This window comes from Enhydra lutris, unplaced genomic scaffold (genome assembly GCF_002288905.1).
Source record: "Enhydra lutris kenyoni isolate GAN:26980312 unplaced genomic scaffold, ASM228890v2 scaffoldscaffold18, whole genome shotgun sequence".
NCBI classification, from domain to species: domain Eukaryota; kingdom Metazoa; phylum Chordata; class Mammalia; order Carnivora; family Mustelidae; genus Enhydra; species Enhydra lutris.
In genome coordinates this window covers 33,599,885-33,611,306 of record NW_019154102.1, presented here as the reverse complement: position 1 = coordinate 33,611,306, position 11,422 = coordinate 33,599,885, and the positions used below count along the sequence as shown (strand labels likewise).

At 49.6% G+C, this 11,422-nt stretch overlaps 1 protein-coding gene across 2 annotated transcripts in view; it reads right to left on the bottom strand.

Moving 5' to 3' along the window:
• Positions 1-940: 940 nt before the first annotated feature.
• LOC111148131 (transcription factor 7 like 1) overlaps positions 941-11,422 on the bottom strand; it is a 152,597-nt gene continuing 142,115 nt past the window's right edge. The window contains exons 5-12 of one of the 2 annotated variants that reach the window (XM_022504551.1): positions 7,043-7,175; positions 5,942-6,047; positions 5,585-5,668; positions 4,721-4,864; positions 3,872-4,031; positions 3,684-3,791; positions 2,843-2,918; positions 941-2,328 (exon numbers count right to left, since the gene is read on the bottom strand). In XM_022504551.1, the coding sequence (XP_022360259.1) occupies positions 1,895-2,328; positions 2,843-2,918; positions 3,684-3,791; positions 3,872-4,031; positions 4,721-4,864; positions 5,585-5,668; positions 5,942-6,047; positions 7,043-7,175 (1,245 nt within the window). In that variant the 3' untranslated portion in view covers positions 941-1,894. The remainder of the gene's footprint in view (positions 2,329-2,842; positions 2,919-3,683; positions 3,792-3,871; positions 4,032-4,720; positions 4,865-5,584; positions 5,669-5,941; positions 6,048-7,042; positions 7,176-11,422) is intronic. The other variant, XM_022504552.1, reaches the window with a different exon arrangement.

Sequence of the window (11,422 nt, the reverse complement as noted above, 5' to 3'; positions counted from 1 at the left end):
AATAAATAAATAATAAATAAATAAATAAATAAAGATAAATGAAGTACTGACACATGCTGTACCATAGACGAACCTTGAAAATAGTAGGCTGAAAGAAGTCAGTGAGAAAGGACCGTACGTAAGGCACGTGGCTGGCTCAGTCAGTAAAGCATATGACTACCGATCTCAGAGTAATGAGTTCAAGCCCCACGTTGTGCGGGGAGCCTACTAAAAGCAAAAAAACCCACACACAAACACACACACACTCAAGTACCATATGTTGTATCATCCCATTTATTATTATTTTTTAAGGTTTTATTTATTTATTAAGGTTTTATTTAAGTGATCTCTACACCCAGCATGGGGCTTGGACTCACCAGAGATTGGGAGTCACATGCTCTTCCCACTGAGCCAGCCAGGCAGCCTCTATATGATCCCATTTAAATGATGTGTCCAGGATAGGCAAATCCAGAGACAGATAATAGATTAGTGGTTGCCTGGGACTACGGCATAAAAGGGGAAAAAATGGGGGTGAATTTTAAAGGGGCTGGGGTTCCTTTTCGAGGTGATGAAAACAGTAAAATCGACTGTGATGATGGATACACAACTCTATCGAACTGTACACTTTCAATGGGTAAATTGCATGTTATGGGAATCATAGCTCAATAAAGCTGTTATAAAAGGAATTTCAGTGCTAGGTATCATGCAAAACCACCAAAGGACACCCCTTACATCATGGCAATCATAAGAAGACAAAGAGAAATAAAGATTGCTTTCTCTTTGGATCTCAGTCACTGATACTGACTGGTCTTGGGACATTTGAGGCTGGAAGCTGGGTTGGATTTTTTGGTCAGGCATGTTTTCGTATTCTCCCTTCCAACCCCCTGCTAAAAGCTAGCATAGGACTTGCTATGAAGATGGGGGCTTGATTCAGCAAAAGGACTGAAACACTCAGAAAAGGTCTTGCAACTGCAATTTTATTTTCTTTTGTGAAAATAAACAACTGGAAGTTTAAATTGCTCCAAAAAACCCCATAAAAACAAAAAGAAATACACACAGAAGAAGCATGTGAGGTGAAAGGGGGAGGGGGGAGGGCGTTTAGACCTTTGGCAGATTGTGCTAGCACTGACCCAGGGGACAAGAGCCAGGCCTTGGGGCCAGGTCCCATCTGCCACTCTGGGACTGTGAGGGGAGGTCTTGACTGGTGAGGGGGTGGCACAGAGACTTCTTCACCGAGGAAGTGGCAGGCACCTTGAATCCCTTTCAACGTGGGGAAGAACCATTTCAGAGGACCTGTTTGCCCACGAAAAGCTGGAGGCTGTTGCGTTAGGGCCCACTGAGGGGAAGGGGACGCTGGTGGAGACAAAATCAGGCAAAGGTGGCTTCTCGCGTGATAACAGTCTTACACTGGGCAGAGGACGAAGATGAAGGCAGTTGAGCAAAGGAGAAAAACTTGGCGAGGTCAAAGGGAATGTCCAGGAACGGGATCTAGATGAAGAGGTAACAGGCCAGAAGTCCGGCCGTGGCCGACATGCGGACTGGGAAGGGGCGGAGGGCACGTGGGAGCTCCGAGAAGAGGGAGCAGGGCAGAAAGGGAAAGACGTAGAGAGAAAGGGGTCTTCTGCCCAGGTCCATCCACCACTGCACATACAGGAAGAATAACACACTACTTTTCAGTTCTCTTTCTTTTAAAGATTTTTTTTTATAGTTTTGTTTTGTTTTTTAAAAAAGCCTTAAGGTCAGCTACTGGTTACATCTACAAAACGTAAAGTGCTGCTGTTACCAGTCACTTTACAGAACAGTCCAGAGTGGTCAAATATTGACCAATAAAGTTTCCTTTTTTTTTTTTCTCCTTTCTTCTGAATCATTACTACTCGACGAGTCACTTGACAGCCTGCATGGGTCAGGGGGCAGCTCAGTGGGCAGACTTGGTGACCAAGGAAAGAGGCTGGGCCTGGAGGACTGGAAGGGCCTGGTGGGCATGGAGCGCGGCCGGGAAGGATGGGGGAGAAGTCAGCAGAGCTGTGGGCAGGGACCCGAGGGGGAGGGGCCGGGACAGGAGCGGGGGCTGGCTGCCCATCTGGCCAGAGGAGGTGGCTGTCGCCTTGGCTGACAGGAAGGCAGCCGAGTGTAAAGCCAGCTGGGCCCGGCTTTCCGGCTTGGTGGTGAGAGAGAGGGGCTGGGCTTGCTCCGAGTGGGTCGCTGCGGGGGCAGCCGGGGATGCCAAGGCTGCGGAGGGGGTGGCCGGGGAGTCCAGCATGCTGCCGTGGGAGGAGGCGGGGCTGTCACAGGACTTCTCAGGGGGCAGGTACTGGACACATGGCTTCTTGCTTTTGGAGGCCAGAGCACCTACAGGGACAAACCACAAGGAAGACTGAGCGGCTAGTACCATGGGTGAGGCCGAACGCAAGATCGCCTACTGGGAGGGAGGGGGGGACCCGAAATCCAGGCTTTCAAGATGCGGAAACCGCACTGCAGGACTCCTAGAGCGTCCAGAAGGGGCAGTGCCAAAATGCCTATTCAGTATCTGATAGGAGGGGACATAACCCAGGCGATCATATCATTCCCTTCCTTGCCTAAATCTCAGCACTTTTGGATGTGAAAGGCACAGAGGTTCTGAAGTGGGAAAGTGCTGGCATCAAATCCTGTCTCCGCCATTTAACAAGCAGAGTGACTGGGTCATCTCTAAAAAGGGAGTAACATCCCCCTGCGTATGCAAGAGGCCCCCATGAGGCAGAGGCCCTGAGAATGGCAGCTGTGATGACACAGTGCTGTCACCGAACCCCACAGAGACCCCGGAACGAGGTGCGGCAGGTGCCACTGTGACGGTGGTTCGAAGAGGCTGTGCCTTCCAACGACTCACCCTCAGCCTCTTGGACTTGCTGCTGGGACTGTGTCTGTGACAGCTGCTTTTCTCTCTTCCTCTTCTTTTTCTTACCCTGAAAGTTACGTCCAAAGAAAGGGTAACCAAGGGGCAGAATAACCGACCTTTTAGGGGGACGCCCAGATAGTTGGGGAGATAGGACATGGCCCATACTGCTCTTGACCCTCCCCGGGTGAGGCAGCTGGGGGCAGAGGGGAGCCGCTCAGGTCACACAGCCACTGACGCCTCCGAGGAGGCAGAATGAGCCATCCTGGAAGGTGCCCTCCTTTCCCCTACTCGATCCTTCCCTCCAGCCTGGTGTCCTGGCCTTCTTGGAAGGCCTCATCCCTTCAGTGCCCTGGGGTTTATTTTTCCATTTCCCTCCCTGGAACAGTGTGGTTCTTGATCTTTTCTGAGGAGACTCAGTCCCCACTGAAAATCTAAGACAGCTGGGAAGCCTCTTGCCAGAAATAAAAAGCAAATGAGAACAGACATACAAAATCCAGTCTAGTTTCAAAGAATTATTAGAAATGCCAGCTGAGGTTCAGAGCCCTTGGCCAGCAACACCCCCACCACCAGAGCCCGAACACAGCTCGCAATGCGTCCTAAATTACGGAATCAAAGGCTGAGTCTGCTTCAAATGAGAGCGCTACAAATTTACATCGGTCCTTAGGACGCCAAAGCCATGTCCTTGCTGATCTCCTGAGAATGAAAATGCCTTCCTTATTTCTAGAGACATACGGCCTCCTCCCTGGCCTTAAGAGGCCTCTACAAACAGAGTCTCTTCCTGTTGCCCACGTGCAGTCGCGGACACCGCTCTCCAGGGCCAAGGGGCACTTACGTAGTTGTCCCGGGCTGACCAGGTCGGGTAGAGCTGGGAGTGAAGCTGCCGCTCCTTCCGGGCCAGTTCATAGTACTTGGCCTGTTCTTCCCGGGACAGGTTGTGCCACTGCAGACAGAGGGTCAGAAGTGACAGGGAGGGAAGAGTGCAGGGGACACAGTGCAGCCTGGGGCGAGAGAGGACCTTACCTTTCTTCCCAGGATCTGGTTGATGGCCGCACTTTCCTTCAGGGTGCACTCAGCCACCACCTTGGCCCTCATCTCCTTCATATACAACATGAAGGCATTCAGAGGCTTTTTCACGTGGGGTTTCTTTTCTTCCTCCTTTTTCACCGTGACTGGTGATTTCCTAGGAAGTCACAGAGCTATCGGTCAGCATGTGTCAAGGCCCCCCAGCCCGCCATCCCTGCCTTTCACTGACACTCAGGGCTGTCTGCCCTGGAGGGTTGGAGGGGGGGATGAGCACCCTCCACAAGGGGTCCCCAACCTCGGAATGACCTCAGGCCATATCTCTGAGGGGCCAGTTCCCTGAGGAAGGAGCAGAGGGTGGTGGTGAGGAGCGCTGGCCGCAGGTGATAGAGGAAAGGGGGCAGGGCACTTTGGGCAGAAGCAAGAGGGGGGTCTACTGCACCAGGGGGTGCTGACGTGGGCCTTCCCGCTGGCTTTACAGCTCAGCGGACGAAGCTGGGGTCGTGGTGACAGTCTCAGCCCTGCCACTGGTGGCCATGTGGCCCAGAGAAAATCCTCCCTTCGGGGCTCCCACTTCCCTGTATGTGAGGGAGGGGGAAGGACGCCAGAAGCGTTCTCAGGTTCTCCTTCAGCCTCTAAATCCTGTCAAGCTTTCCTGACTGGGAGCAAAGAAAGATGTGTCTCTGAGAGGATGGGAACACAGAGTCAAGGGAGCAACTGCCAAGAGAGAAGAGGATATGGCAGAGGGAGGCTGCTGGCTGCCCGCTAAACGCCACCAGGAGAGAAAAGCAAAGGGCATTTGCTGCTCAAAGACTGGCCACCCCAGCAACCAGGCCACCTGATACTCACGCGCTCACCGCCGGGCTGAGGCTGGGGGGCGCCGGCTCCTGCTTGACGATGGGGGAGACGATGGCGGGGTGGGGAATCCCTGAGGTGGGCAGACCGGGATGGGCAGGAGCCACCATGTGAGGAGAGAACCGACTGGAAACCAGGCTGTGTACCAGGTGGGAAACAAGGAACAACAGAGGGGCTCAGGGTGAACGCTTGTCACCCGGCAGAGGACATGGAGGCTGCCTGCCCTTACGGCGCAGTTGGGTAATACCTCGGCTGTGGCAGGCCTTCGAGCAACGGGAGCACATTCGTGGACCCTGACAGAACCAGGTTTGGCGAACACCCAATAAACCTCCCCTTCCCCCACAGATGCACAGGGTTCCTCTATCTAATGCTGGAAGCAGGTAGCATGAAAAACACAAAAGAAGGTGTAATGGGCCAGAGGCCAGGGTGCACGGGGGAAAGAAGAGCGTAGCCTGTGGGTTGCACTTCCTTGTCACAGAGGTGCCCCTGTCACGTAGATCTGGCCCCTGAGACAGAAGCCCCCTTTCCTGTTCCCATTTCAGGAATAATGAACTTCTCCCAGTCTCTGGCATCAGTGCCACAAAGCCTAGCGTGTGGGGGGACGTGGCAGGAGGCTAAGGGCTTTGAAATTCTTCCCTCAGAGAGATGGGGAAAGAGTGAGCCAGTCTGTGGTCTCCATTCCGACCACGGGGCATGAGGAAGAGCCTTAGCAAAGAGGGGTGGGGATGAAAAGTGAGCCTGTGCCTCCTAGTTAAGGGCCAAGAAGAAGTTTTAATGGTCAGAAATGGCAAGGACCCTCATAGAGGACCATTCCCTGCAAGGCCAGTCCACGCTGCCAGCCCCAGTCCCAGGACTCACCTGGACATTGAGGCGTTCATGGCGAGGGCAGGGTAGGGGTGCCGGAAACCACCAGGAGGCAGGGAGTACATGGGCTGTCCTTGCCTGTCAGGGCCAGGAGCGAGGAAATCTGGTCAGCATATTGGCTACAGTGGGACTGTTGTGGACAGGGAAGGCCGGGGGCTGGGAAGAAGGATGATAAAGGGCAAGAAGGAGGAAGTAAGAGTAAGAGCCATGGGCTTTGGGGAGAGGACCCCAATGTGAGGCGTGGGGGTGCTGCATACAGACCCCCCCACCCACAGGGCACATTACAGGTATAGGAGGCAGAGCACAGCACAAGGAAAGAAGGAGGGTAAGGAAGGTGGTGAGTTTCCTTACTGCGGGACGAGCCAGCCGAGGGGATGGGGGATTTGTCCAACAGCTCCGGGAGACAGTGGGTAATATGGAGACAGCTCAGATGGGTGAGGGGGCCGGGGGATTCCTGCTTCAAGGAAATACATGTCAGTCTGTTCCCTGGCCCTACCACAGCACCCGGAAGTAACACCAAACCGGAAGTCCCTTGCCTCATGTCCCCAGGCATGCTGGAGCCTGGAAGGCCTTTCTTTCAGTATCTTGGCCCTGTCACCTCCCAACTCTGCTGGGGTCAAGGACATATCCAGGGAAGGTAGGACTAACACAGCTTCTCTCTGGCTACGTGGATCCCACCTTTGTCATCAGTCATAATTTCCAGGTGTTCACATAGGAGTTATCCAAGAAAGGGACTGGAAATCCTGGACTGAGAGACCCAAGATATCCCCCAGAGTCATCTGCCAACTAGTCTTCCTCTAGAAAACCTGCCCCATTCACAGAGAAGTAAACTTTGGATGTCTTCTCCACGTTTGTCCTCATTATCTATAACTTACAGTAACTGTGATTTCTCTAAAGAGGGGCTCCAAAAATGCTTTGAGCCATACCCACTCTGGGGATTTGATGAGGCTATGGCTCCCTGGGCTGGACAGTTCTGGTGAACAAGTTCAAAAATAAATAAGTAAAAGCCGGCTCAACCTCAGCACTTTTTGCTATACTCAGAAGTCAGGCTCGACTGGTTACGTTTTGAAAATGTTCAGTATAAGGCAAAGGTCTTGGTTAAGGGAGGCACAGCCCACAGCTGGGCTAGACTTCAAGGTCAACACAGAAGATTTACCCCCACTTCCAGCTCATGGCACCCCCAAAGTATTAAGAGATTCTCACTGTGGAGCCAGGCCTGTGCATGGCCTCATGGGATTCCCTTTTATCCTCACAATGCCTCTATGGTATGAAAGGGACACAGGAAACACAGATGAAAAATCCGAAAAGGCTAACGTTAGGGGGTAAGGTTATGGGCTCCCGGGAGTTAGTCACGTGACCTGGACCCAGGGCTGCCTGATTCCAGGGCCGTGAAGACAAGCCTGCCCCACTGGAGCCCTGCATGGGGGCCAGCCTGAGCACTGGGTGACTCACCTGTCTTTGGGTCGATCTCTGGGGAGAGGTGCGTGGGAGGGGAGCCAGGGGGGAAGTGGTCGTTGCTGTAGGTGATGAGGGGCGTCAACGGGTGCATGTGATGTGGGGGCTGAACAACAGGAACTTTATTAGACTGAAAGACAGAGAGAAAAAGACTAGGCACAGTTGCCAGGGAGACAGAGAGCCCAATCTGCTATTATTTACTGTGTTCAATACATGCCAGGTATTTTCCACGCAATAGACCATCTAGCCCACGGACAGCCCCGGAGAGAAAAGAGCAATCTACACAGCACCGAAAGAACCAACAGAATTAGAGGAGGGTGACACCCACCCCCCAACATCCCCTCTTCAAAATAACAAACACTTCGTGTGTGCTGTGTGGTGCTAAATGCCCCAGGGCACTGAGTTATCAACTGTGCTCTGTGTAATCTCTGTGTGGTTTAAAAGGTCCAACACATCCTTTCCAAACAGATTTCACAGAAATAGTAGCTCACAAGTTCAGGTTTGAGACTGGGAACAGACCAGTGGGGAATTGTCCTCATCAGACCTCATGGAACCAGCTGTCATGTTCAGCTTTACAGACACAATCCAAGAGCACTTAGAACAGGTCTCTCTGTAGTTCTTCAAACACTGCTAACCTAATTACCACACTTCCTTTAAACACCAGCAAATGTAAGAAGGACCATTGTTTTATAGAACTGTTAAGAAGGAAAAAAACACTGGCATGCCACTGACACATCATGATTTCAGATATTAAAGTGGGAAAAACCTGTGTGTCCTAGCACTGGTGAACTGGATTAACTTTTTTTTTTTAAAGATTTTATTTATTTATTTGACAGATCACAAGTAGGCAGAGAGAGAGGAAGGGAAGCAGGCTCCCTGCCGAGCAGAGAGCCCGACGCGGGGCTCGATCCCAGGACCCTGGGATCATGACCCGAGCCGAAGGCAGAGGCTTTAACCCACTGAGCCACCCAGGCGCCCCGGATTAAATTGTTTTAATATCATCTGACTTAACAATAAGGAGTTCTTTTTCTTAAGATTTTATTTACTTATCAGACAGAGACACAGCAAGAGAGGGAACACAAGCAGGGGGAGTGGGAGATGGAGAGGCAGGCTTCCCATTGAGCAGGGAGCCCGATGCAGGGCTCGATCCCAGGACACTGGGACCATGACCCAAGCCAAAGGCAGACACTTAACAACTGAGCCACTCAGGAGCCCCAACAATAAGGAGTTTTATTATAAAAAGAACTACAATTTTTTAAAAAAGATTTTATCTATATGAGAGAGAGGGAGAATTAATGCACAGGCAGGGGGGACGGGCAGAGGGAGAGGGAGAAGTTGACTCCTGGTTGAGCAGGGAGCCCAGCAAGGGACTCGATTCCAGGACCCTGAGAACATGACTTGAGCCGAAGGCAGCCATTTAACTAACTAAGCCACCCAGGTGCCCCAAAAGAGCTACAGTTTACTGAACACCCCACTACAAGCATAGCGCTAGGCAATACATCTCATTATAACTTAGCGAAGAAGTCATGATTATTCCCATTTAAGGCATGAGCAAACTGAGCTCAGAAAGATTAAGTGGCCTAACCCAGGTCATACAGCTAATTAATGGCGAACTGGATTCGTATAGCCCTTTACGGGTCTAACAAACCAGAGTGTTTTCTCTGGTACTATCTATGTGTGCCCAAGAGCCCAATCAAAACATATCTGTCAGAAAGAGCTGACATACAATTTTTTTTCCTTTGCATAATAAGGTAAATGAGTTACAAGTGGAGAAGAGATTTGCTCTAAAGATATCTGCAAGATGGATAATGACTTGGAGGCAGTCCAAGGGCTAGAATTCTAAACTGCTGTCTTCCCATTTGAATTTTTCGTTTCCATAGATTCTTGAAGCCCTTTTTTCTTAGTCACGGTGCCCATTTGGTACTCATAATGAGAAATCCAATCTGTACATCTATGCACCCATGCTGATGGTATTCTTGCTCTATTTCCAGTAGGCTAAGCACAGACAAGAGGCAGGGTACTGGACAAGGTCCCCAACCAGGAGTCCAGCTCCCAGACGCGTGGATGGGAGGCAGAGATTTCAGACTGTTCACAACCATAACCACTAGGTGGCGCCGGCACATGACCAGGGGCTGCGGGAATGGCTTGGAAGAACTTCCTATCACCGCCCAACCACAGTGGGCTCCTTTGACATTGTCTACAAACTCTTCAATTATTTTCTTTTTATTTTTTCACCTCTTTTCTTACTGGCTTTTGAAGGTGTCTCCATGTACATGAACATATAGCGCAAGTAAGAGTATAAAAATTATTTTAAGGTCAGATTTCTTGGAACCTAATGTACCTAAAATGATGCATTTCAGTTTCCTGGAAACAGCTTTGTCTAAAGGATGATTTTTAGTATCATAAAAGCAACAGAATTATTACTAAAGTGATAATAAATGATAAAAGAATTACACAGAATGATCACAATTTTTTTTTAAAAGATTTTACATATTTGTGTGAGAAAGAGTGAGTGAGTTGGGAAAGGAGCAGAGGGAGAGGGAGAAGCAGGCTCTGGTAGTTCAGAAGCCCAATGTGGGGCTCAATCTTACGACCCTGAGATCATGACCTAAGTCGAAATCAAGAGTCAGATCCTTAACCGACTGAGCCACCCAGAAGCCCCCAGAATGATTACAGTTTTAAAAAAATACATAAAACTCTATGTTTAAAAAAAAAGACTAGAAGCACACCAAAATGTAAACAGTAGGTATGTCTGAAGGGGGGAACTACGGGTGACTTTGTTTTTCTTGTTTCTATTTCTATATTTTACAGCTTTAATTATTGTCTATATTTAAAAGTATACTTATGATGGATACAAAAGAAAGAAATACAAACTATTATAAAGCATTTAGAAAACACAATCAGGGGCACTTTGGTGGCTCAGTTGGTTAAGTGACCGACTCTTGGTTTTAGCTCAGGTCATGATCTCCTGGTGGTGGGACTGAGCTGCGCGTCAGGCTCCATGCTCTGTGTGAGTCTACTTGAGATTCTTTCCCTTTCTCTCTCCACTCTTGCCCTTGCTTGTGCTCTCTCTAAAATAAATAAATAAAATCTTAGAGAGAGAAAAGAAAACACAATCACAGTAGCCTAACCCAGCCCCTACTCTCATTTTGGTATATCTCCATTCATTTCTACTTCTTGTAGATATGGTTTTTTACTTATATCGAGTAACATCATTTATAGCCATCTTTTATTTATTTATTTATTTTTAAAGATTTTATTTATTTGACAGACAGAGATCACAAGTGGGCAGAGAGGCAGGCAGAGAGAGAGGAGGAAGCAGGCTCCCCGCCGAGCAGAGAGCCCGATGCGGGGCTCGATCCCAGGACCCTGGGACCATGACCTGAGCCGAAGGCAGAGGCCTAACCACTGAGCCACCCAGGTGCCCCTATAGCCATCTTTTATTAAATTAATATTTTTCAGCTTTTTAAATTAAAAAAATTTTTTTTTAAAAATCTTATTTATTTATTTGACAGAGAGAAAGAGAGAGCACTCACACAAGAAGGGGGAGTGGGAGAGGGAGAAGCAGGCTTCCCACTGAGCAGGGAGCCAGACTCGGGGCTCGATCCCAGGACCCTGGGATCATGACCTGAGCTGAGCCACTCAGGTGCCCCTCAGCTTTTTTTTTTTTTAAAGATTTTTTATATTTTATTTACTTAAGAGAAAGCAAGAGAGAGAGCACAGAGGGAGAGGGAGAAGCAGACACCCTACTGAGCAGAGCCCGACATGGGGTTCGACCCCAGGACCCTGAGATTATGACCTAAGCCAAAGGCAGATGCTTAACTGACTGAGCCACCCAGGTGCCCCCATTTTTCAGCTTTACTGAGGTATAACTGACAATTAAAATTGTAATATATTTGAAGTGTACAATGTGATTCTTTAATATATGTATCTATAGCTCCCTAAAAATACTTCATAATATTATGAAATCCTGACTGCCCACGTGCTGTTGAGTCTGGCCTCATCAGAAGCTGGCACACAGCACTGAATAGGTAGCAAAGTACAAGGCAGGGAAATGTGAGTTATATGAAAAAGTGTATGTATCCTCACTTAAATGCTCTGTGAGTTATTCTTGGTTCCCATTAGGTGGCATCATTGTCTAGAAAATGGACTGGGAGGTGGTGGGTTCACAGAAAGAGAGAGGAGGGTAAACTCTTCCTAGGTCAGTCTGGGAAGAGGCAGCCTCTGGGATGGATAATTGAGATCTGCTTTCTTTGGAGCTGACCCAGGGTAGGCCCTCCTTGGTGGCTACCATTCCAGTAAAAGTTTCTGCTTTTTCCTCTCCTCAGCTGCCCTCAGGAGCAGGATGTCTACAGCACACGCAGGCCAAGGGTAGGA